Consider the following 27,031-nt stretch of genomic DNA (forward strand, 5'->3'; position numbering starts at 1 on the left):
GTTTACATAGTTTCTGTGGAAAGTATACTGTCATCTTTGTTTCTCTGTATGCTTTGTCTTTTTTTTCTTGTAGCTGCTTTTAAGGTTTTGTTTTTATCGTTGGTTTTTAGCAATTTGATTTTGATATGACCTGGTCTGGTTCTCTTTTTATTTCTTCTTCAATATATGTATTTATAGTTTCCATTAATTTGGAGAAATTTAACGCCATTATTTTTCACATATTTTTTTCTATCTCACCTCCCTCCGTCCTTTCTGGAACTCTAGATACACAAATGATATTGTTCCACAGGTCATTGACACCCTTTTTTTTTTTTTTTTAGTTGTTATTGTTTCTTTGCTTTATTTGACATAGTTTCTGTTGCTATGTCTTTAAATTCACTGATTTTTATATGTAGCATCTACTTGATGTGTGTCTTTCTCTAAATACTGTATTTTCATCTCCATAGCTCCCTTTGGGTGTTTAAAAAAATGTCTTCTGTTTCTCCTCTCATCACATCTGCCTTCTTGAACATAATGAACATATTTAGAACAGTTGCTTTAACATTCATTTGTCCTAATTTCATAATCTGTCAGATCTTACTCTGGTACTGTTGATTAATTTTTTTGCTGGTTGTGAATCATATTCTGTTTGTATGTATTCCTTATAATTTTGTTTGGCTGCTAGATTTTTGTTGTATTCCTTTAATAGTGTTAGAACTTGTTCTGATACGCAGTTAAGTTAGTTGCAATCATTGTAATTCTTTTGAGATTTACTTTTTAAAATTTTTAAATTTTGTACTATATAGTCAGTTTACAGTGTTAGTTTCAGGTGTGCATCAAAGTGATGCAGTTATATATAAATATTGATATATATTCTTTTTAGATTCTTTCCCCATATAGGCTATTATAAATTATTGAATGTAGTTCCCTGTGCTATACAGTAGGTCTTTGTTGGTTATCTATTTTATATATAGTAGCACATATATGTTAATACCAAACTCCTGATTTATCCTCCCTTCTTTTTCCCTTTGGTATCCATTTTTTTTATGTCTTTCAGTCTATTTCTGTTTCAAAAATAAGTTCACTTGTATCATTTTTTTTAGATTCCACATATAAGCAATATCTTATAATCTTTGCCTTTGGCTTACTTCACTTGTGATAATCTCTAGGTTCATCCAAATTGCTACAAATGGCTTAATTTCATTCTTTTTTATGACTGGGTAATACTCCATTGTGTATATATGTTACCATTTCTTTATCTGGTGGAATATTAATTGGTACAGACACTATGGAGAACAGTATAAAGGATCCTTTAAAAACTAATAATCAAGATTTATTTTAAGCAGTGTTAGGGCAGGTCCAGGGCAGTTTTTATTCTGATACTAATTTAGTTTCACTGTTAAGGTGTAATCCTCTGTGGGCTAATGCACTATGTATGCAAGTTCTTTTCATTCTCTCTGGATAAAAGATGAAATATACCCAACCATGTTTGAGTTCTAGGAGCTCTTTTCCTTTGGGTCTTTCCTGGCATCAGGTCATTTTTTCTTACTTACGTGTAGTTCACTACTTAGCGAGAAACTTGTAGGGACCCTTTGTGCAGTTCCCTGGGATCTCTGTTTCCAGTCAACTCCGTTCTATCTAGTGTGCTGCCATGCAAAATCTAGTTACCTTGGCTTCTAACTCCAAAGCTTATCTCTGTAATTCAGTGAGACCATTGGATTCTGTTTGTGTTTCCCTTCCCTGCGTTATAGCCTGGAATCTATACCCAGGCAGTAGGTTGGAGCAACTTTTGTTTTGTTTTCAGACTTTGAAAGTTTATTAAAACATTTTCTGAAAATACTTTTGAAGTATAAATCAAAGTTGGCAATCCAGGATCCTTTCTTGGTATATGATTTTGAATGCTCTGAAAATGAGTCCTTGGTTTTGGCTCTTTAACTTTATGTATGTAGATTTTTATTGAGCCTATGTATGGTAGAGCTGTTTGCATTTGTTGAATATTTGGTAAAATGTTTTAGTTTGTATGTTTATGAAGATGTTATTTAATGGAGCCTTTTGATTTTGAAAGGTCAAATTACCTTTCAAGAATTTATGCATTCTTTTTTAGGGCTCAAAATCTCCTTCACCAAGACCAAACATGCCTATTCGATACTTCATAATGAAGAGTAGCAATTTGAGAAACCTCGAAATTTCTCAACAGAAGGGTATCTGGTCTACCACCCCTAGTAACGAACGGAAGCTAAATCGAGCCTTTTGGGAAAGCAGCATGGTTTACTTGGTATTTTCTGTTCAGGGATCTGGGCATTTCCAGGTAGGCCACCCTGAAACAGTAAAATGGCATTGTGCTGATTAGATCATTAGATCATAGACATTTAAAAGAAGCTAGTTTTTTTATTGCATTGGAATTCAAGAATGTATCTTGCTTGACTAAGAATGAGGAAAGTATTGCATTTCTTCAAACGAATGATATATAGGGGTCCCTTTGTTTTTACCCTGTTTTAGCAGAGCCTGTTCAGATAAACAATTTTTCCTTCTGAGGATAATCTCAGATTTACTATTTCTCAGGTGAATTAAAAGTAATGAGAAGTGTAACTTTTGATAAAATGTTTATTTAAATAGTTCAAAGTGGTTAGTATTGACAATCAAGAAACTGAGTGTTTCTTAACTCATCTTCATTTGATGTATATCTGAGTTTACAAAATAATGAAGTTATTATTTGATATAATTTTTGGAACTAAAAACCTAGATGTCACATTGTATCCATTTATAATGAAATAAATGTGGGTTTAGAACTGTGATATATTATTTAGAAAATCTGTTTGTATTTGAAATTATATTAGAAGGCTGGAACTGGTCTTTCCTCTGGAATTTGCTAATTCACCTTTTTTAATAAAAAACTCTTAGTAGCTGTTTTGTTTTTTGTTAGACATCTGCTATTTTTTATACTTTTACCTTAAGTTAAAGAAAAAAACACAAAAGTCAGCATTCTCAGATAAATTGAATTCAGACATTTTAATATCATCCTCACCCTCACACTTTCCCCTCATTTTACCCACAGGGATTTTCTAGAATGTCTTCTGAAATAGGAAGGGAGAAGAGTCAGGACTGGGGCTCAGCTGGACTAGGAGGAGTGTTTAAGGTGGAATGGATACGAAAAGAAAGTCTTCCCTTTCAGTTTGCACACCACTTACTCAATCCTTGGAATGACAACAAGAAAGTCCAGATAAGCAGAGATGGGCAGGTATCCAGTGGCACTTCATGTTTTTCTTCCACTTTCCTTTTTGTTTTATTTGATATTTATTTAGTGGTTTGAGGAGCAAATATAAGAATATAAATTGTATCTTCATGTACACATGGAGAGATAATGGTTCAGTTTTGTAAGAGAGCTAGTTAAAAACCTACTTGGAAATGTGTCTGATAGCTCATTTAAAAAAAATTTTGTAAATTTGATTTCTCTCTGTCATAAATCCTTCATTAGTTGCTTCTTGGAAGTTCCTGTTGCCTTACTAACTAAAGTTACGATCAAATCCAGTATAATTCTGAAGTGATTTCACTATAATCTAAAGATAACAACAGTACCTAAGTTCTTTTTTTTTTTTGTGTGTTTTTGCCGTTTTCTCGGGCGCTCCCATGGCATATGAAGGTTCCCAGGCTAGGGGTCAAATCGGAGCTGTAGCCGCCGGCCTACACCAGAGTCATAGCAACGCGGGATCCGAGCTGTGTCTGCAACCTACACCACAGCTCACTGCACGCCGGATCGTTAACCCACTGAGCAAGGCCAGGGACCGAACCCACAACCTCATGGTTCCTGGTCAGATTCGTTGACCACTGAGCCACGACAGGAACTCCACAACAGTACCTAAGTTCTTTATGGCTTTAACTAGTGATCTAACATAAATAACAACTTTATAATATTTTTGTGCTTTGTTTTATTTCTGTTATGCTTTACTTTCACGATGCTGCTCATATGCATTTTAAACTGGTTAGTTGATAGGAATTAACATGTATATTGACTATTGTGCTGCTTTATATGAGTTAATTCAATTATTAGGCCTAAAATGAGTTATTAGCCAAATTTTTTTTGTAGGAGAAAGTAGATTCAGAGCAATTAGTTTTGCCTAAGGGCACTTCTGGTAATTTATTTGGTGACTTGGTTCACATCACCATGTGAAAAGTGTTATGATTCTTTTTAAGTGCACATGCCACAAGACAACTATAAATGACATTCTTTTCAACTATGTAAGAATATTTTTGGAAGCCCCCTTGTGGCACAGTGGATTAAGGATTCAGCATTACTGTAGTTTGGTTCAGGTCACAACTGCAGCACGGGTTTGATCCCTGGCCTGGGAACTTCTCCATGATGTGAAAGTGACCAGAAAAAAAAAAAGAATGTTTTCATTTTTATTCTATATAATGATTTTGAAATAAATCTAATTCCTAAGAAAGAACATTAAAAAGTCATCTTAGATAATTTCTTGAGAAAAACCCTCTAACATTTAATATAGTAGATTTCATGATGAAACCTTTGGAAGTTCAAGCTTAGTGTTTTTGCTAATCTTCTTGAAAAACAAAATTCATTATTTCCAGATAGAAAAAATTCTAGTTGCAATTTTGCAGGTAAGTTAACTACAATCTTGAAGTCTGAAAGTCAACTCTAAATCTTAAAAAGAATTAGAACAATGCATAGCATATGATTTTTAGCATGTTCTGGTAGAAACATGAATTTAAAGTGATTTTCTTACATTTTTATCAGTGTAGCTTTTGATGATAAAAAATTCGATCTTGTTCTTTTTATGTTTATTCTGACTTTGGTTTATCTAGGAACTAGAACCTCAGGTTGGTGAACAGTTGCTCCAGTTATGGGAACGCCTTCCATTGGGAGAAAAAACTGCAACTGATTGACGCTCAGGTTGTACCATACTTGACTTTGAGTACTGACAGTATTTGTGATCATTAAGGATATCTTTCAGATTATTTATCTTTTCTTTTTTCTTCCTTTTCTTTTTCTTCTTTTTCTTTAATCCTTCCAGAACTCAGCTTCAGAAGAACCTCGTGCCTATTTATAACCACTAAATACCCTGACTTCTAAAAACTGAGATGGGGTTATGTTATGAGTAAGCTTTTCTGGTTGAAAGTGCTGCTTTAGAACCACCTTCCTCATGTAAAAGAGAAAAGGATGATTTAATTTTATAGTAATCATAGGGAATGATTATATGTTTGTTACTTGTATGTTTATAATTAAATAAAATAGTATAGTTTCATTATTTGACAAAACAGCAGTGAAACATACTTAATTTGTTGTTAAACATTTCATTTATTTAAAACACCAATTTAAAATTCTTATTATTTTTCTGTACATCTGAGCACCATTTTAGAAGAGTCAGCTCTTAAGATTTATCATTAAAAAACAAAAACAAATGATCAAATTCTTAAAATGTCCCTTTTAAAAATAGTGTGTGCTTATTGACTATTCATTCTGCCATTTTTAACCTAAGATAAAGAAAAAAAGAAAAGGGTCTTCTTTTTCTGCAACTGTGAAATATAGTAAAAACTGAAGAGAGGCAGAATTTGTCCCTGATTTTTGTCAGATCAGATTAAGTGCTGAGTTTTTATTTCTGCCTCTTTTAACGTGGTGTGTACCAGACCTTCCTTTCTCCTACATTACAATCTTCACACATCTCTGATATAAACACAGTAATTATGACCTCTTTGTTTTGGCTAGAGAAACTTGATTTAAGCAAGTTAAAAATTTAAGCAAGTTATCAAGTGGAAAAAAATGCCGTTAACAGTTAATGATAGCTTGGTTGCTGTATGTCTTCCAAATTGAAGCCTCCCCCGCCCCCAAGCACCACAATTCTAAATGCCTTCTCTTTGATTTCTGGTTCTTTTTAACCTACTTAGGTTTTCAGATATGATTTCTCTTTTTTTGTCATCTGAGGTTTAATAAGTGGTGTGTAAATTTTTTAAACCCATATTAGTGCCAAATCTCATATTTCTCTGACATCTCAGAATTAATTGGTATGTTCTCTTTAACACAGTTATCTGTTAAGTTTCCTTAAAGGCTTTATGAAGGGAAATGGAAGTACAGGGAGAAATGAAAGAAATGTCTTGGTTACCGAGTTCTAAATAGGATAGCTTTGATAGCACTTCTAATGAAATGCTATATTTGGGTCATTGCTATATAACAAAAAACCAACATGCAATTTAATTTAAAGACGAAAAGAAAACTCTTAAGTCCTCTGCTATTTTATTTGAGAAAAGAAAGTGAAAAATCATGGGTCAGCACAAAATCTTAAGAACCCGTCTACTTTCCTTAGGAAAGTATTATATATTGGTGCATTAGTTCACAATGTCAGCTTTGACTTTTGCCTGTATTTGTAGACATTGGGTTTTTGTTTGTTTGTTTTATACTTTGAGAGATATCTATAAATTGAACCAATGTGAATTATGTTCCACTACATGTGTATTAATGTTCTTTTCCTATTAGAGGAACTTGTGGTTTTCTGATAATGTATATATTTTGTTTAGATATATATTTGGCAGTTTACCATGGTCTACTTTGGAAGTAAGGACTTCTGAAAAATAGAACTTGTTTTAATTTCCATCTCTTTTCTAATATCTATCCCTCAATGTAAATGATGAGTTTGTTGTTATTTAAGATGAACACAATTTGAATGTAATTAAAATGCTGTTTCTTTGAAGAGATGAACTTTAAATATACTTATTAAATGAAGTTCTGTTAAATTATTAAAACTTTTTTATTTCTGATACTATATGGTAGGACTAAGGTAACAATGATCAACAATATCTCTTGAGATATTAATGAATTTCAGACACTTTGAAGAAAACTAAATTGCTGTAGAAGATGATGGCCTCATCACCCCTTGAAAAATTTTGCTGTATTATGATGGGGGAGGGTAAAAATCTTTAGACATGTTTTTAACATAAAATCTTTGAATATTAATAAAATATGTAGCCATCCACCTTCTATTCTCAAGACACTGCATTATGGTAACATGCTATTGTATCCACTGAACAACCCAGCCTCAGTCTACCAATTTTAGCAAAGATAGACAATGAAGGAGTTCCTGTCATGGTGCAGCGGCAACGAATCCAACTAGGAACCATGAGGTTGTGGGTTTGATCCCTGGCATTGCTCAGTGGGTTAAGGATCTGGCATTGCCATGAGCTGTGGTGTAGGTTGCAGATGTGGCTCGGATCTGGCATTGCTATGGCTCTGGCTTAGGCCGGCAGCAACAGCTCCTGTTGGACCCCTCACCTGGGAACCTCCTTCAGCCTGAAAAGACAGAAGACAAAAAAAAAAAAAAAAAAAAAAAAAAACAATGAAAAAAGAATAATCTCAAATGAGTACTTCAAGAAAAGTTATACTTATTTAAGAATTTTTCCTCAGAGTCTCATTCTTTACCACTTAAAATCTTGTATCCTGAGACAGAGAAAATTCTTAAGAAATGAGTCAGATCAGCTTTACTACTGAATCAACGCCAGGGCAAAAATGTTGCAACTGGATATGCACAGAGCTTCACTGTGCTCCAAAATTCTCCATGATTCTTCTCTACCCAGAGGACCACATGCAGTCAGTATGGCCAAGCCCAAAGGACACACCATGGTCTTTCTAGCCAATGTGAATTTCTACTTGGCTATCTAATAAAATCTTAAGTTCTGTATATTCAAATTTGAACTACAATTCTTTCCTCCCAGTCTCTTCCCCTTAAAACTGTCCTTTTTTTCAGTTGATTCCAGTTTCATTCTTTAGGTTGTTCAGGCCAGAAAACTTGGAGTCATCCATGATTCCTTTATTTCTCTCAGTCTGATCCATTGGAAAATTTTCTTGGGTTTACCCTCAAAATATGTCTATATTGTTTCTTACTACATCTGTCACAACCACTCTGGGCTGAGCTACCACCATTCTCACCTGGGTTATTGGAATAGCTTCCTAAGATGTCTTCCCTTTTCTATTTCCTGGTGCTGCCAGTTTATTTTTAACACAGAAATCAGTGATCTTTAAAAACATTAAGTCAATCCACATTACCCTGCTGCTCAAAACCCTGCAGTGGCTCCCCATTTCACTCAATAGCCAAAGTCCTTATAACATCATAAACACCTTAGATGATCTGGTTTTCCATTGCATCTCTGACCTTCTCTATGCAACTCTGCTCCTCTGTTCATTCCACTTTAGTTACACCGACCTCCTCACCATTTCTTGAATATACCAGGCAACTTCCAGCATCAGAGACTAGTTTTTGCTGTTCACTCTGCTTGGAGTGCACGTCTCAATATCTACTTGGTCAACTAGTTGTGTCATCATTTAGTGTTAGGCTTACTGTAAAGTTTTCTTTAAAGTTTTTTTTAGAACTAACAAACTTTTAAAAGTAAAATCAACTTCTTTCTTAGGTATTCAGTTCTGAATTTTAACACACATACAGATTTACATCCACCACAATCAGGGTACAGTTCCATCACCTCCAAAAGTCTGTCAGGCTTGTTGTTACATCCTCCTCTCATCCTTAACCCTTGCCAGCCATTGGTTTCTTTTCTAGTATTCCAGTTTTCTACTTTTGAGAATATAATATAGATAAACCATAAAGTATATAACCTTTTGAGTCTGGCTTCTTTTATCATAATACCTTTAAGAGTGACCCAAGTGGTATATATCAAAGTTCTTTTTATTGATAAATAGTATTCCATTGATAAAATGTGGTACATTTTATTTTTGACCATTTACCTATCAAAAGATATTTAGGTTATTTTCCATTTTTAAAAATTACAAGCAGAACAGCTAAACATTTGTGTGCAGTAATTTTCTGTCGAAATGTGTTTCCATTTCTTGAGTGAATACTTCAGGCTGGGATTGCCAGATCATATGGTAAGTATATGTTTTATTTTATAAGAAACTGTTATTTTTCAGAGTGGCTACAACATTTTGTATTTCTACCGGCAATGTCTTAGAATTCCTAGTTGTTCCTCATTCTTGAAAGTACTTACTATTGCTGGTTTATTTTGTTTTTTTCTCCATTCTATTAGATGTGCAGTAGTATCTGATCATCATTTTAGGTTGTATCTTTCTAATATCTACTAATCTTCCTGTGTGCTTTCTTCATCTGTTTGAGCTGCTATAACAAAATACCACAAACAACTGAAATTTATTTCTCATAGTTCTGGAGGCTGGAAGTCCAAGATCAAGGTACCAGCATGGTTGAGTGCTAATGTGAGCCCTCTTCCTGGTTGCAGGCTGATGACTTCCTACTGTGTCCTCACATAGTAGAAGATGAGGAAGCTCTCTTGGGGCTCTTTTATAAAGGCACTTTAAAGGATTTTATAAATCCCTTTCATGAAGGCTCATCTGTCATCACCTAATCACCTCCAAAGGCCCTAGAAAGGATTCTCATATCATCACATTGGGCTTTTGGATTTTACCACATGAATTTGGGGGGCACACAGATATTCGGCTTCTAGCATTCACTCATATATCCTCTTTGGTGAAGTGTCTGTTCAAGTGTTTTGACCATGTAAAAATTAGATTGTTTGTTGTCTTACTGTTGAGTCTTGGGATTTCATTATATATTCAGGATACATGTTCTTTGTCAGATAAATGGTTTGCAAATTTTTTTCTTTATAGTTTGTCTTTTAATTCTCTTAGCAGTGTTTTATATTTTTAATTTTTGATGAACTACAATTTATCAATTTTTTTCTTTGTGAGTAATGATTTTAGGTATCATGTCTAAGAAGTCTTTTGCCTAATTCTCAGTCATAAATATTTTCTCCTGTGTTTCTTTCTAAAGGTTCTATAGTTTTATATTTGATATTTAGATTCATGATCCATTTTGAGTTAATTTTTGTATAAGTTATGATATTTAGGTTGAGGTTCATTTTAATGCATATAAATTTCCAGTGGCTCCAACATATAGGTGTCCACTGATGAAAAGCCTTGACTTTATTGAATTATCTTTGCACCATTATGGAAAATCAGTTTGCCATATTTCTTTGGCTCTGTTTTTAGACTCCTTATTATGTCCCTTTGAGTTATGTATCTGTCCCTTCATCAAAATGAAGCCTCGATTATTGCTGTTTTTAGAGTAATTTTAAAGAATTGGATAGTGAGGACTTGCACATCTAACCAAGATGGAGTAACAGGTATGCAATTTATTTTATTTTATTTTATTTTATTTTATTTTTTATTTTCCCACTGTACAGCAAGGGGATCAAGTTATCCTTACATGTATACATTACAATTACATTTTTCCCCCCACCCTTTGTTCTGTTGCAACATGAGTATCTAGACAAAGTTCTCAATGCTACTCAGCAGGATCTCCTTGTAAATCTAAGTTGTGTCTGATAAGCCCAAGCTCCCAATCCCTCCTACTCCCTCCCCCTCCCATCAGGCAGCCACAAGTCTATTCTCCAAGTCCATGATTTTCTTTTCTGAGGAGATGTTCATTTGTGCTGGATATTAGATTCCAGTTATAATTGATATCATATGGTATTTGTCTTTGTCTTTCTGGCTCATTTCACTCAGGATGAGATTCTCTAGTTCCATCCATGTTGCTGCAAATGGCATTATGTCATTCTTTTTTATGACTGAGTAGTATTCCATTGTGTATATATTTTTGTTTTTGAAACAACTTTAAAAAAACATAGAATACATGAAACTGCAGTTTTCAAGACACTGGATATCAGATGAAGGACAGTAATCCCTGAGACATAAAAAACAAGTAAGTTTAGTCTTAAAATTGCCATGCTTACTGCCTCAGAGTTTCTAGGCTGTGGCATAGGGAGGGGGAACTGAAGCAGAACTTGAGAGTTTCTGAGTTGAGAAGTTAGAGGTTAGAGTTGGGAAACCAAATCAGCTAGAGTTCACAAAACAGAATAGCAGAGGGATAGAACTACATAGCAAGAGAACCCCAGGAATAATCTCCCTGGAATACTCATCAGAGTGCTGATCTTTTCATGCATGTGCAGAAATTACCTGAGATGAAGAAAAAGAACCATCTAAAAGGATTAAAAGGAATAGTGCCTGGTGCTTATAAAGGGCTAATAAGAGTGCCTCTTCCCACTAATCAGACTTGTAAAAATTCAAAAGAAAGCAAAAAGAGGAAAATGGAAATAACAAATATAAACAAACACCATAAATAGAAAACAAACAGTGAAAAGATAGACTCAAATCTAACAATCAGTAATGATTTTAATGTCTAAAAATCCCGATTAAAAGGAAGAACTTAGACTAGATAAAAAATCAAGACTGAATTACATGATGTCTACAAGAAATGTACTTTAAATATGAAGACATGAAAGTTTGAAAAAAATGGAAAAAGTTATGCATGCTACTATTAGCAAAAAATATTACTATTAGGCAAAGTGGAATTCAGAGCAAAGATGATAAACCTGGGATAAAGACAATCAGTAAGTAATAATAAAAGGGTCAATTGACCTAATAATCCTAAATATTTAGGCACCTAAAAAAAGCTTAAAAATACTTAACTGGAAGTTCCCATTGTGGCTCAGTTGTGATGAACCCAGCTGGTAGTATCCATGAGCATGCAGGTTTGATCCTTGGCCTCGCTTAGTTGGTTAAGGATCCAGTACTGCTATGAGATGCAGTGTAGGTCACAGAGGTGGCTCGGATCTGGTGTTGCTGTGGCTATAGTGTAGGCTGGCAGCTGCAGCCCCAATTTGACCCCTAGCCTGGGAATTTCCATGTGGTTCAGGTGTGGCCCTAAAAGCAAGCAAACAAAAAAAATCCCAAAAAACAAATTGATAGAACTTAAAGAAAAATAGATAAGTTCATGACTATTGTCAGATTTTAATTTTAACCTCTCTCTCAATAATTGATAGAAAAAGTAGGCAAGAAATCAGCAAATATATTGTAGGCTTGAAGAACACCATCAGCTAAATTGACCTAATTGAACTTACCACCCAGCAGCTGCACCAGCATACATTCTTTTGAAGTGCAAGCATATTTATCGTTATAGACCACTTTGTGGGCCATGGCACAAATCACAATACATTTATTTATTTATTTATTTGGTAAGAGTACCTAATATGAGATCCCCCTTTTAAGAAAATTTTAAGTGCACAATACAGTAATATTAACTCTAGGCAGAGTGTTGTATAGCAGATTTCTAGAACTTACTCATCTCTATTTTCGATTTGCCCCAGTCCCTGGCTCCCATTGTTGTAGTCTCTGTCTCTGTTATTTTTGACTGTTTTAAGGGAATGATACAGTATTTATCCTTGTCTTACAAACTTTTTACTTAGCATAATGTCCTCCAGATTTATTCGTGTGTGTTTGTCAGGGTTTCCTATTTTTTCAAGGCTGAATAATACTTCATTGTATGTATGTACCACATTTACTTTATCCATTTACCTGTTGGTAGACATTTAGGTTGTTTCTGTGTCTTGGCTATTGTGAATAATGATGTGGTAAACATGGACTGTATGTAGCTCCTTGAGATCCTGATTGCAGTTCTTTGAATATATCCAGAATGGGATTTCTGAGTCATATGATAATTCTATTTTTGAAAAACGTCTCAAATTTTAAAATGATATAAGTCATATAAAATGGGTTTTCTGACCACTTATACTTAAAGAAATGAGTTAATGTTCTACTTCAAAGCAGCTAGAAAAAGCAGTGTTTTCTCACTAGCTTCGTCATAAACTCCAGGATTGACTCTCACTGGATCAGTTGGTCGTATGCTTATCTCTATACCAGTCAATATACTGATTGGCCAAATCTGTGCCAAATGCTCACCCCCAACACAAGGACCAAGAATAGGGAGAAATGGTTCTTTAAAGGAATATCAAATAATGTTACCAGAATAAGGATTCTGGGACAGGCAGAATTAAAACCACAATATATCATTATATATCTACTACCAAAAGAATAGGGAGAAATGGTTCTCTAAAGGAATATCAAAGTAATGTTACCAGAATAAGGATTCTGGGACAGGCAGAATTAAAACCACAATTAGTTAAAACCACAATAAGATATCATTATATATCTACTACCAAAAGCTACTAGAACTAATTAGTGAGTTTAACAGGGTTGCAGAATACAAGTCAACAGTAAAAAAATCTATTTCTTTATACTAGCAACAAACAATTAGAAATTGAAGTTAAAAATATCATTTTTAATAACCAAGAATATCAAATGCCTAGGAATAACTGACAAAAGATGTGAGAAACTTGTATACTGAAAAGCACAAAATATGCTGAAAGAAAGAAGACTTGAAAAACAACAGAGATTTACTTTGTTCATGGGTTGGAAGATTCAGTGATGTTAACTTGTCAATTCTCTTCAAAATCTTTAGATTTAACAAAATCCCAGTCAGAATCCTAGCAGCCTTTTTAGTATACATTGACAAGCTGACTCCTAAATTTGCATGGAATGCAAAAGGATCTAGAATAGCCAAAACAACTCTGAGAAGGAATAACTTTGAAGGGCTTACACTCCATGACTTCAAGATTCACAAAGCAAACTACTTGGTATTGCCATAGAGATGGAAAAAATAGATCAGTGGAAAATAGTAGAGAGTCTAGAAGTAAACTCAACGTCTATGGACAGCTGATGTTTTTTCTTTTAATCAAGGGCACAATGACAATATGATGGAGAAAGTATAGCTCTTGCAATAAGTGTGATGGAACAATTGGCTGTCCATATGCAAAATAATGGACTTAGATCCATACCTCACATAATACATAAAAATTAACTCCTAATAGATCATAAGCTTAAAACATAAGAGCTAAAACAGAATATCAGGAAGAAAACAGCAGAATATCTCTCCTGGTGTATGCAGAGATTTCTTAGACCCATTGTCTCTAAAAGAACAAAAGAATAAATTTGGCTTCATCAAAGTTTAAAACTTCAGTTCTTTAAAGACACTGTTAGGAGAATGAAAACGAATTGTAGAACACAAGAAAATATTTAGAAGACATGTATCTAAAAAAGACTGGCATCCAAAACACTTAAAAATTCTCAAAATTAAGTAATAAAAACAACCCAATTTAGAAATCAGGCTATCTGAACTGATACATCACCAAAGAAGATACACAGAAAAAGTTCTCAATATTGTTAGTATTAGGGAGTTAAAGCCACAATAAGATACCATTATATATCTACTAGAATGGCTAAAATGATAAAGACTGACTGCAAGTGTTGACAAGGACATGGAGAATTGGATTTCACACACAATGTAAAGTAATACAACTGCTTTAGAGAACAGTTCAGCGTTTTCTTAAAAAGTTAAATCTACACCTTCCATTACTAAGTAGTGACATAGTTTTTTTCCTCACTGCTTTGCATATTTTCATTATAGTAATTACTATTGTTTTATGATTGTTTTCATATCTGCCTTTTTCTGTTCTGTCCACAGACAATCTTTGAAGGTGGGAAATCTTTCAATTTTACATGTAGAATTTCTTGCCCAGTGTCTTGTAAGCATTTAATAAATATTGGTTTAAGAAATTACTAAGAGCAGAGTTATCATTGTGACTCAGCAGGTTAAGAACCTGACACTGTCTCTGTGAGGATGTGGGTTCGATCCCTGGTCTCACTCAACAGGTTAAGGATCCAATAGACGTTGCTGCAAGCTGTGGTGTAGGTCACGATGTGACTTGGATCCAGTGTTGCTGTGGGTGTGGTGTGGGCTTCAGCTGCAGCTCCGATTGGATCTCTAGCCTGGAAACTTCCATATGCCACAGGTGTGGCTGTAAAAAGGAAAAAGAAAATTACTAAGAGCAATAAAGAAAACAACAATGAGGATAATTCATTATTGAACATGAATTTTATCTAGTATAGTGTAGCATTTTATTCTTTTATTTTCACTGAAAATTAAATGATTTCCCCATGTTATTGCAAACTTCTAATTCATAGAATGGCTATGTAATAATCAATAAATTATATTTTTTAGAATAAATATTTCATTTATTTTTCCCCATTGTGAATAATATTATTGCAGATATTTTCTTATTATAAATAATTTCGTTAGGACAGATAACCAAGAGTGGTATTACTAGATGAGAGGGTATGAATAATTCTTCCACATTCTAAGGTATATTTAACTACAAGTGGAACATGTAGTTCCTTAAAAAGAGTGATTTGGTTATGGAAATTATCTTAGCTATAACTGGGTAAATTTTAAATTTATCTTTATTTTTTGTCCCAGTTTTATTGAGATATAATTGACATACAGCACTGTATAAGTTTAAAGTGTACAGCATAATGATTTAACTTACATCTTAAAGTGATCGTAAGTTTAGTGAAAAAAAGTTTACTTTTAAATCAGGAAAATAATCTTTTTTTTTTTTGTCTTTTTTTTTTTTTATTGTTGTTGTTGTTGCTATTTCTTGGGCCGCTCCCACGGCATATGGAGGTTCCCAGGCTAGGGGTTGAATCGGAGCTGTAGCCACCGGCCTACGCCAGAGCCACAGCAACGCGGGATCCGAGCCGCGTCTGCAACCTACACCACAGCTCACGGCGACGCCCGATCGTTAACCCACTGAGCAAGGGCAGGGACGGAACCCGCAACCTCTTGGTTCCTAGTTGGATTCGTTAACCACTGCGCCACGACGGGAACTCCAGGAAAATAATCTTTAAAAAAATTAGGCCTATTCTATTTGGGTTTAAAAAACACACACAAAGTTGGTGATTCTTTCCCTTTCATGTGGCATTTTTAAAAAATGATTTTATAGTTGAAAAATTAATTTTTCTCAGAACATGTTTCATCTACTCTTAATTCATCCTGGCTAACTATCAGAAACATTTATGTGAGTATGTAAATATTTAGAGTACTCTCTCTTGTTCCAAAGAGAATTTGAGATAGTATTAAACAAATTTATGGCATGAAATGCATGGGAAAATAGCAAAATAAAAAATGATTTCTTTAATTAAAAATTTTTTTTTTTTTAGTGGCTGCACATTTGGCTTATGGACGTTCTGGGCCAGGGGTCGAATCAGAGCTGCAGGTGCAGCCTAAGCCGCAGTGATGGCAACACCTGCATCTGTGACCTATGACACAGCTTGTGGCAATGCCCAATCCTTAATCTACTGAGTGAGCCAGGGATAGAACCCGCATCCTCACAGAGACATTGATGGGTCCTTAACTGTTGAGCCACAAAGGAACTCCAGAAATGACTTCTTTGAGAACTGTATAGATAGCAAAATGCAGGTTATCAGGTGAAAGAAGGGTACCTATAAGACTGTAGTATGCTGCTATAATGCACTGTCGGTACTTGATCATTTTAGAGATGTGGCTTCTGGATTGGTCTTTTGATTTAAGTAAAAGTGCTAGTAAGTAAATGATAATATATGTTGCATTAAATGAAAGTTACTTTCTTGTCACCCCTAAGAACTTGGTGTGTATCAATCCAAAACTTAGGTGTAACTGAATTATAAGTAACACATTCTGACTTAAGCAGTAAAGGAATTTATTGGAAGAATATCAAAACAAACAGTTCACAGAACTGATGAGATTAAAGATCAAATAAGGAAATGGGCAGAGGAGTGGGTACATGGAATCAGAGCCAAGGAAAGTTCAGTCTAAGATCTTAACTGGCTTTGCTGCCATTAGATACTGACAATCCTAGACTCCCTCTTCTTTCTTCAGTGATTTTTCCAGTTTCCCCTGTATCTTTGCCACACTTTTTCAAGAATCAAAGTTGGTGGGAGCAAATGACTGGCCAAGAAGGTAGCCTTCCTGCCAAGGAGTAGAAGCAGAGGATCTGGCCTTTTCTGCCATGGAAGATGGGAATGTTGCCTCCCACCCACCTAGTCTGATGAAGTATCCCTCCAAACAACAAAGTTTGAATTGTGGTTAGATTTTTTTTTTTTAAAGAAGGAATACATAGATCTCTTATACCTGTACTAATTCCTGATGATTATAGGATCATTCTTGACTTTCCCAATGGTTGAAATAATGTGTGCAGTACAAGTTCTTAAACTGTGGCCCGTGCGAGATTGGAGAGGGCTGGAGTGGGCCATGTGTTCCCTGAAATTGTATGTGATTTTGGAATCTGACTTTTTCATCTTGGGGGGGAATCTCCAAGAGGCCCATGATATATAAAAAGTTAAGAAATACTACCTGGAGTTCCTGTTGAGGGGCATCGGAAACGAATCTGACTAGGAACCATGAGCTTGTGGGTTCAATCCCTGGCCCTGATCAGTGGTTTAAGGATCTAGTGTTGCTATGGCTGTGATGTAGGCCAGCAGCTATACCTCTGATCAGACCCCAAGCCTGGGAACCTCCATGTGCTGCAGATGCGGCCCTAAAAAGCAAAAAAAAAAAAAAAAAAAAAAAAGACAAGAAACAAAGAAATACTACCTGGAAAGTTCTATATAATTGCTTTCTTACGAAATTTCATTTCATTTCTTTTTATTAATTCTCACTAGTATTACTTCCTTTTTCCGCTAGATGGTGGTGTTGCATGGTGTTTCCCACATCCGTCACAAACCTTATTGACATGAATGAAGAAGTTCAGTGATTTAAATGGCACATTATCAAGATCATTTTAGGGTTGGGAGGAATATAAGACCTCCTGAAGTTCAAGATTTGTTGTTTTACAAATGAAGAACCTGATGCCCAAAGTTAAGGGAGAGCTTTGACTGAAAACAGCCCTTTTGAAACGTCAAAAGGATGTCCCGAGGGGGAGGAACACTTGGAGTTAGGGCTCTTCTTCAATTATACTTTAAGGATGTGCCTCTGGCTGCTGAGGGACCAGGGTGATACTAGTTGTGGACTTTAGATTCTTGGGCTCTGAGGCATGTGTATATTTCGGTTACATCATGACTTAAAAGTCTGTCCTCCTGTGAGGCAAAAGGGCTCCTAGTAGTGCTGAAGGCTTTGGTTAAAGAGGAAGCTTACACAGAGCCTTCCTTGTGATTAGCCCTCCCTTCCCCCTTCCCTGGTCCACTTTATACTTACCTTACAATTACATGTTTTATGTTCTTTCCGGAACCAATGGGAACGGTATAAATGTGTATAAAGAATATCGATGACACATAGGGGACATCTGGGTTTGGATTTTTTAGAGCTGAAGAGAGAGAAAACCCAAGTCAGATGGAGATACCACGCAGGGAAAGTGGCTGGACTGATCTCCGCAGCATCCTTTTGTATAGGCCATTAGACAAATGCACTAAGAGGACTCATGTGCTCAGGACACAGCTCTCTTTCCCCATATTTCTCCCCCCAAAGGTCTTGAAGTGCTCAAGTCTTCAAAAGATGTGTTATGTTTGCCTCCACTTGCTTGTTTTTTTTGTTTGTTTTGATCCTTTCTGACTTTGGCAGTATCCTTAGCCACACTAGTCAAGACAGGAACCAGAGTGCTCACCATAACAGCTAGTAATATTGAATCAGTAAACTGTCCTTTAAGAAAACAACCTTTTCATTTGCACTGATAAACATATCTAACTCTATCTAAAACTCAGTGTTGTGTCTTAAATTTCAGTAAGCAATTGTGGAGTTTTTACTACAATGGATACTCCCTGTCTCTACAGATTACTCTTCTTTATGCCCAAGATCCTGGCTTTTATGTCCTCTGACATTTTATTGGCTTTGGCCAACGGGAGGCACCGGCAAGAAATGGGAAGGTGAGAGGACAGAGAGCTCTGTCTGTCGGCTGTGTCACTGACGCAGCTGTGTCACAGGTTTTTGGTGTTCTTGAACTTCTGCTGAAAGCCATAGCTCCTGTCACATAGCTCTCTCCCACAGCTGGGACTTTCTGGTTTCCAGTGACTTCTTGTTCCTTCCTTTGCTCAATCAGGTCTAGAGTGGTAGTAGTTTCCTGCTTTTGCTAGTCATTAGGTGCTTCATTCTCCCTTGTTTTGTTTTTCCTTAACCCTGCCTCCTCCTTTGTAAACAGACCCTTTGTAAAAATCTCTTCATTTTTCAGTTAAAATCTTGGCCTGTTCAGTGAAACTTCATTCAGTTTCTACAGTATGAGATTTCTAATAAACAGCTGTTTGTGATATTGGATTTATGCATGAATTTTCAAATTGGCAATAATGGTCATGTTTTATTAGATTTAGTTTGAAAACATTTACTGAGTGCCAGGCATAGCATTGCTGAGGCTTAGGGCACACTCCCTCAAAATATGCCATTTGGCATACTAATTATTTTGAATTAAAGTTAAGACACAGCTGGTGTGAGAAGGACACTTTGGTCCTCCTTTGTCTTCCCAAAGCAGGAAATAAATATCTGACATGGCTTCCTTGTACCAGGAGGTAGAAAGACATCCTTATCACCAGAGATAGGGAATTCAGGGCCAAGAAGGCTATGTAAACAAAATATGTTACTTAATTAATTAAATACCCCAAGACTCAAAATCTTTGTTTGTCCTTTCATCAAAAATTTACTGTTTCTTGTCTGAAAGGTGTAAACACTGCCTACTTTGGTCACTTCTGTGGGTCCTATATCTATGAGACCTCTGTACATGCAAAATTAAAATCTTCTCCTGCCGTTATTCTTTCTTGTGTCAATTTAATTATACCAGTCAAAAGAACCAGGAGGGGTAGGGGGAAATTTTCGCCTCCCTGACAACATGAGGCATTTCTTTGTCTTTCATTGTATTTTACCCTCATCACAATACTTTAGGTTGAATTTAAGATTTTATAGTTGAAAAGTTGAAACTTTTAGGCATTTACATAATAGTTGAACACTGGCATTTTTAGTGTGTATGTATTTGTATACGTGTTTTTAAACACTATCATAAAAGTCTGTAAAAAATTATTTGCTGCTAGTCACAGTTTCTCCGTGGGCACTGTGGAGGGAAATGGATTCTCAGTATTGGGTGGCCTGCTGGCAGAAAACCCTCAGATGTCAGCCCCTTGCCAGAATTGTCTCAAGTGAAGAGAAACGCCTTGCCCAAGTCATGCCCTCGTTCCAGGGTCCCATCCCAGTGATTGCTTGATGTTTGAGGTATAAATACAGGCCTCTTGTTACAACTTGATACAACTCGGAAGGGTCATCCTAGCTTCCAGACTTTCTGTACAGGGCTGAGACCTCTGTTGAGATGACACTGTGGCTCATCTCCTCCCTCTGCCCAACTCTTCTTCCTTGCCTCCTTTTCAGGTATTCATCACAAGAACACTCCTTCTCATAGTTGGACATGTTCTGTGACATTTCGTGCCAAGAGTGATCCAAAAATGCAGGTGATGTCGTAAAATTTAGGGTATGGATTATGCACTATTTGATTGACAACAAGGACTCTCATCATTGATGGTAAATGGAATGCAGATATCCCTTGGCACAAGGTAGCAATGCAGTTGTTAACACTTTTGACCTTGCTTGAGTCACATGACCATCTGTCTACTCTCTGGGGACTGGATGAGAGGGGTCGGTGCTGGACCTGACCTGGGTCATGTACTTTGCCGCAGGAGGATAAGCAGAGTGTTTCAATGCAGATTCAGCAGAACCGTGTGGGGGAGGGGGAGAGTTCACCAAAGAAAAGAATGATGAGGTATCTGGTGCAGTTGGAGATGTAGTCCTCATTATTGAAGTACTTATTATGGCCTACAAGGGTACTTGACCTGAACCCTGTCGTTGTAAACTTCATCTCCTTCCATTCTTCCCCTCCCCCACCACCCCAAACACGTTCTAGGCAACACTATCTTTTTTGATGTTCCTAAAATATGCCAAGCATTTAACTCCTGCTATGGGGCCTTTGCACCTGTTCTCTCTGAGAGGCTCTCCACTCATCTTACCATGATCACTCCCTCACTACATTTGGGTCTCTGCTGAAATGTCACTCAGAGAGTTCTTCCCCATACAGTCATTCTACTCATCTTACTCTTCACCTAGTTTAATTTTTCTTCATAGCATCAAACTGCACTTGAAATTAAATTATTTTTGTTTGTTACTTTGTGTCATCCACTTGAGTTGGAGCACATAGAGGAATAATTGTGCTTTTTAAAGCACTGTATCCATAATCCTTAGAATAGTGCTTGCTATGTAGTAGATGGTGCATAATTACTGAATGAAGACAAAGGGCAGATGGAAAAATGAGATGTAAAGTAGGGGAAGGTGAATTTTGACTGGAGGAAAAACATAAAAGCTTCGTGGAGGAGAAAGCATTTATATTGGACATTGAAGGATGGGTAAAATTGATAGGCAGAAATCAAAACATTCACGTAGAGGAATTTTGTGAGGAAAGGCACTTTTTTGTGACATTTAAAGGATGTGTATTCCATTGTGACGGGAGTTAAGAGGTAGTCTGGTGACCCAGGCCAAGTAGTCTTGGGTCTAATTCATACTGCAGTCCAGATATTATTAATAATGGAGCCTAATCAGGAAATTTATACTCCAAAAAGGTATTGCTGCTGCTCTTTAAGTTATCTCTTCCTAGGTAGTATGCAAATCTTGATTTATGGTTCATGCTCATAGTTCGAACAAATTTACCTTTATGCTCACCATGCCAATTAGTTGATACATACCAACAGTAGGTGCAGGCTAGTTACTCTTCCTTATTTCTGCGTTCTTAGCGGGTCCTAGTATAATGTAGAGGAGACCTAGATTCCTATTAAGCTAATGGTTAGTAAGGGAGTGAGTGATGTGTTTTATCATGCCTGTGTCAAAGTTCACATTTTTAACAAAATTTAAAATTTAAATTTAAAATTTAAAGTTTAAGTACACTCAACAGTGATTATCATATGAAGCTTCAGATGTTTGCATTTTTGGTATATTGTTTAATATTCCATAGTATATAGCTCTAATAATTTAAATATGCATTGTTTAATATTTTATGATGGTTTATAAGATATTTAAGTATTCAAATTAGAGATGTTTCTGGAAAGATTGTAGAATGAGTAGATTTGCTTTATTCTTCTTCCTAAAACCTACACAAATGAACAAAAAGAATCCCTAAAGAGGAAAAAATTTAGAGTAAACTAGGAAATAGCCAAATTCCACATCCCAGATTAAAGAATATCTTCTGGATGCAACATCATTTGAACAAAATTGGAGGGATGCTCAGAGCTGAATTTGAGAAAGGGTCAGATTTCAAGATGTAAATTAATAGATTAAAATGAGCACTGCTAGAAACTTTTAACTTGGTGCAATAAGGATTAATCCTATGAGTGGATAAAAGAGGAATAGGGAGGACCTTGACTGGGTACATTTCTATTCCAAAAAATGACAAGGGAGATGATGTTGAAAGGAACTGTGTGCATGTGCAATCTGTACTGTGTAGATCTTTGATACTCTACTCCAAGACTAGGGTAACTTTCAGAATGGCAAGGATCCTAAGAGAGTACCTCACAGCACCAACACATTTACATAATAGAGGGTTAATCAGTTTTTTAGGAAGAGAATTTATATCACGTCTAGATTTCTGTGGAAAAGACAAAAATAAGTTAAAAGCCAAAAACTCCAAGAGGGGAAAATGGAAGTTGTGGCAGAGATATTCCAAAGCAAGTAGTTTTTTTTTTTTTTCTTTAAAGCAGGTAGTTTTGACAATAAAATGTTTAAGTAATAAGGTAATGTTGAAAATGTGGTACTAGTCAGTGTATTATATATATTTTTTAATCTGGAGAGGTTTTTTTTCCATTAAGTAGTTAATTTGAGTGAGTTCCAGATGTCGTTTTTTATGGACATGCCTGCAGTATGTGGAAGTTCCTGGGCCAGGGATCAAACCCGTGATAGCTGTAACCAGAGCCACAGCACTGACAACACTGGATGCTTAACCTGATGAGCTATCAGGAAACTCCCGGTACTATTACATTTTGAGGAAATGTTTGATTCCTGGTTTGGACATAGAGGAAGAATGAAAAATTTCTAATCGTTTTCTGACATGCATAGTTTATTCCAATTGTTTGATTATTGTTTCCTTAATGTTAGGTCTTTGTGTCATTAATTTTCTGCAACCTAAACACTTTTTAATGCCAAATAAGAAAAGGAACTGGTGGAACAAATTTGAAGCTTTCCCCAAGATTTCCATGGTTTAGATAATTTTTTTCACTATATTCTGAGATGATCAAGAGTTGACTGAGGGTGAAGTTTTTTTTTTTTTTTTTTTTTGGTCTTTTTGCTATTTCTTGGTCTTGGGCCGCTCCTGCGGCATATGGAGGTTCCCAGGCTAGGGGTCCAATTGGAGCTGTAGCCACCGGCCCACACCAGAGCCACAGCAACGCGGGATCCGAGCCGCGTCTGCAACCTACACCACAGCTCACGGCAACGCCGAATCGTTAACCCACTGAGCAAGGGCAGGGATCGAACCCGCAACCTCATGGTTCCTAGTCGGATTCGTTAACCACTGCACCACGACGGGAACTCCAGGGTGAAGTTTGAAAATCTTTGTCATTGGGTGATTTCTCTTTCTACTTCTAGGATTTCTAATGCACAAAAATTTCCAGTTGTTCCTTACCATTATTTCCTATAGAGGTTCTGTAGTGCAAAGACAAGACATTAATTTAGGGCTCTGCTATTTACTTATCTGAATGAGTTTTTCAATGTGTACAGGTTTCCCTTTGTAAAGGGCAGATAACATATATCTCATAAAATTGTTGGAATCATTACACAGTATTCATGGAAAAACCTGGTTCAGAGTCCGAGACAGAGAGGGCACCCTAATATAATGTTGTTGCTTATTCTGTGATAAGAGCGCATAAATAATGAAATATGATAATGCCAAAAAAAGAATGCTTCCTTTGCTGAAGGATTCTGTCCCTCCTAGGTGGTAGCCCACCCATAACATCTGCTACATTACTCTATATTCTTAAAATTAGCATAGCATAGCATTATGCTGGACATTTTATGGATGGGAACAATTAGATATTTTATTTTTGGTTCAAATAATGGCCTCTGAGCATATGGAAGTATCCTAATTGGCAATGAGTTCATAAACTCTGTGGGATCTACAGCTGTGAACCTATAGTACACATCCTCTGGGCATTTTTAACAGATTTTAACTTGGTGATAATTAATAAATTAACAATTGGTGCTAAGATAATTTAATGTATCATGCAAGGAGAAGCAGAAGCAGCAAGTAAGAAACACATATGTCTTTAATGAACATGCTATCAGGACAAAAGGAAAGTTTGAAGGGTGACTTGACCTTGACTAATATACTGGCATGTTAGATTGATTACCTCTCACCCTCTTGTGATGATAGAATGAGTCTCCTTCATTTAAACACTGATCACTGATTCTATGGAAGTTATCATGCTTTATTAGAATAGTGGTATTATGGGAACTCCTGAATTATTAATGATTGAAGTATTAAATTCACACAGAATATATCTGTAGCCTTTTGAGGAAAAGTGATGCTCACATTGTCTTTGAAAAATTGTTAATGTTCAAAGTCATATTCTTGTGCATAATTGCTCTCCTTTAGTAAGCAAGATCACTGTGTACAATCTCATAACCATTATCAATAGGTTACACATTGTTCAACACAGTTTTAGGCACCTAATAAGAGTTCAGAATCTATACACTGCTTTTTAAAGAGTTTCCTCAAATTGTTTTGCACTAAATATTTTATAATTACTATTGTTTAATATCCAGGGATTGGGAATCTGTTTATTAGAGATTATAGGTTATAGTATTCTTTGATAGAGTCATGGCTTGAGAATGAGGCTATCTTAATAAGAATAGTACCTCTGGCTTCATTAATTTCCTTGGAAAATGAAGAAAGAAATAAGACAGGTAAATGAATAGAATATTGTTTTGGTGCCTTTTCTTCCTTTTTTTCCCTGTGATAAACTTCTAAGTGGGTTCACAGCCCATGCGAAGGGCTTAAGGTCCATACTGCCTCCTGCTCATGATTTTCACTGGATGGCTCCAAAGAAACAAATTACCATGACTCAAACCATCAAGTTTACTCTTTGAACTCCCCCTTCACCCACCCTCAAACCCTCTCCAGGTGTTCCTCATTTTGGATTTCCTAACTGAGCAAATGGCACCCAAATGATTTAGATGCATGTGCCAGGGGCTGGGGGTTATTCTTAATCTGGATACATCTTTCTGCGTTGGATTCCACAACCACAACTCACCACTTTACTTTTTTAAAAAATTAACACCATTTTTCCATCTTTATTATGTCCTATGTACTATACTCAACCCGTTACAAATATACATCATTTCATTTTTTAAACCACCCTTGATGTAATGACAATAACACAAACACTAATAATGAACAGTTTTTAAACAATTTTTTTCTAGGCACTATTATAAGAAATTATGTATTCAATACTCACAGCAGATCTATAGGATAAACCAATTTATAGATGAGTAAAAGTCACAGAGTTAAAACAAAACAAAACAAAAACGCTTTTACCAAGGCTGTGTATCTTATAGGTGGTGGGACCAGAACTTTAACCCAGAAAATTTCCTTCTAGAATATACACTCTTCTAGAACACAAGCTGTAATGCCTCTTTGGTAGGCAGTATCACCTCCCCTTTTAAATTAGTGGACTGAACTTCATAGAAATTATCTAATGTACCCCATATATTCTAATCCAGGAGTGAAAGAGTTGGAATTTAAACTCAAAACCGTCCTCAAGCCCATCCTGTTTCCCTCATGGACTTGGAAAGAGAGTCTCCCCAGCAAGCTTTGTAAGGATGTGCTAAAGGAGAAACCCATTTTAGGGGTATATTTTTTAAATGTTTTGACTTCCTTTCTTAACTTTTGACCTCATTGCTACCTCCAATACCATATCCGGACCACTGGCTTCTCACTCATTCCTACAAATCAGATCTTCTCATCCATGACATCTCTTCCCTATAAAGCCATTCTTACCTTCATTTTAAGGCATGACTCCTCTTGTATGTCTTTTCTAACCATCTCACCTATTATCTTTCTCCTTGTGATCTTTAACACTTGGTGTTTACCAAAGACCATTATTTAGTGGGGGTAACCAACCATATATGTATGAATTCTTTCCATCTCACCTCCATATGTTTATGCCTTTATAATGTAATCCAACTGCAAATAAATTTTAGACACTCTATCTAACATTAGAATGAAAGGTATTCCAGGTACTCTAAGCTGGCAGAATGAAAGGGTTTATACAGATTTTTGGATGCTCTTTTTTATCAGAGTCATAGTGTCATAGTGTTTGGTAAGCTGCTGCTCTCCTGGGGACCATAAATGCTGATGATACTCAAAGACAGTCATCTCATTTTCAGTCATCAGCATCCTTGAAGAGGGCCATCTTAAAGTCATCCTCAGAAGAAGCCTTCTTTGCCTCTTAGATGGCTTTGGTAACATGTAATCAAGGGAGGATCAAATCTGACTTACACTTGCACAACAATACACAGACACCTAAGATAATTCATTTAGGAATATATAAAGTATATAAAGTACTCATGTTTCTCATCATGTCCTTAAACAGCCAAAAAATATCTGCCTCGTTTTTTTGAAAGAGAAAAAAAAAAAAACCCATAAATATTGAGGCATCAGGACCAGTTTACATTCTGGTCAGAAGCATGAACCCTCTCATATGAGCTTTAACGTTGCTATCTTTAATAGTAAACTTTGTGAAGCTGCTGAGCCACAGTTTGTGTTTACAGTAAGACGTGTGCAATTGCTTAATCAGTGATCAAAATCCATAATGTTCACACACACTTCACATATTTATTAGTTGAATCTACCAGGGTCAAAAGCAGATTGCTTTGCTACCCGCAAAATACCCATTTTGACTTAATTTCCCCAAGAGTACTCAAAGGGATTAAGAATATGAGTGTAGACATCCAGCTCTGTTAATTGGGTTTTGTTTGGGTTACATCAGTTCTTTTGACCTTTTTAATGGAGTATCATTAATGTATTTTTTAAACTGAAGTATAGTTGATATATAATATTTTAAAAGTTACAGGTGTGATTCTCTCCATTTTCATTATCGCTACCCTGGACAAGCCATACTTATGTCTTACCTGGAGTACTTTAGTAGGCATCTAATTGGTCTCTTCATTTCCACTTTTCAATTCCAGTCCATTCTCTGCAACTCAAGTGACCCTTTAAAACCAAGTTGAATTATATCATTGAGCTATTTCAAATATTTACTTTTGGGAAAAGTCTGTTTGACCTGGCCCCTGCTTGCCTGTCCAGGTTTGTC

General features: G+C 35.9%; 1 protein-coding gene across 3 annotated transcripts in view; it reads left to right on the forward strand.

Annotated features, from left to right (window-relative positions):
* Positions 1-6,959, forward strand: part of YTHDC2 (YTH domain containing 2) — an 88,775-nt gene extending 81,816 nt beyond the window's left edge. For 2 of the 3 annotated variants that reach the window (XM_021084629.1, XM_021084627.1), the window contains 4 exons: positions 2,084-2,287; positions 3,035-3,217; positions 4,798-4,885; positions 5,007-6,943. In XM_021084629.1, the coding sequence (XP_020940288.1) occupies positions 2,084-2,287; positions 3,035-3,217; positions 4,798-4,878 (468 nt within the window). In that variant the 3' untranslated portion in view covers positions 4,879-4,885; positions 5,007-6,943. Of the gene's footprint in view, positions 1-2,083; positions 2,288-3,034; positions 3,218-4,797; positions 4,886-5,006 lie in introns of all 3 variants that reach the window. The other variant, XM_021084628.1, reaches the window with a different exon arrangement.

The sequence above is a fragment of the Sus scrofa genome, chromosome 2 (genome assembly GCF_000003025.6).
Source record: "Sus scrofa isolate TJ Tabasco breed Duroc chromosome 2, Sscrofa11.1, whole genome shotgun sequence".
Classification (NCBI taxonomy): Eukaryota; Metazoa; Chordata; class Mammalia; order Artiodactyla; family Suidae; genus Sus; species Sus scrofa.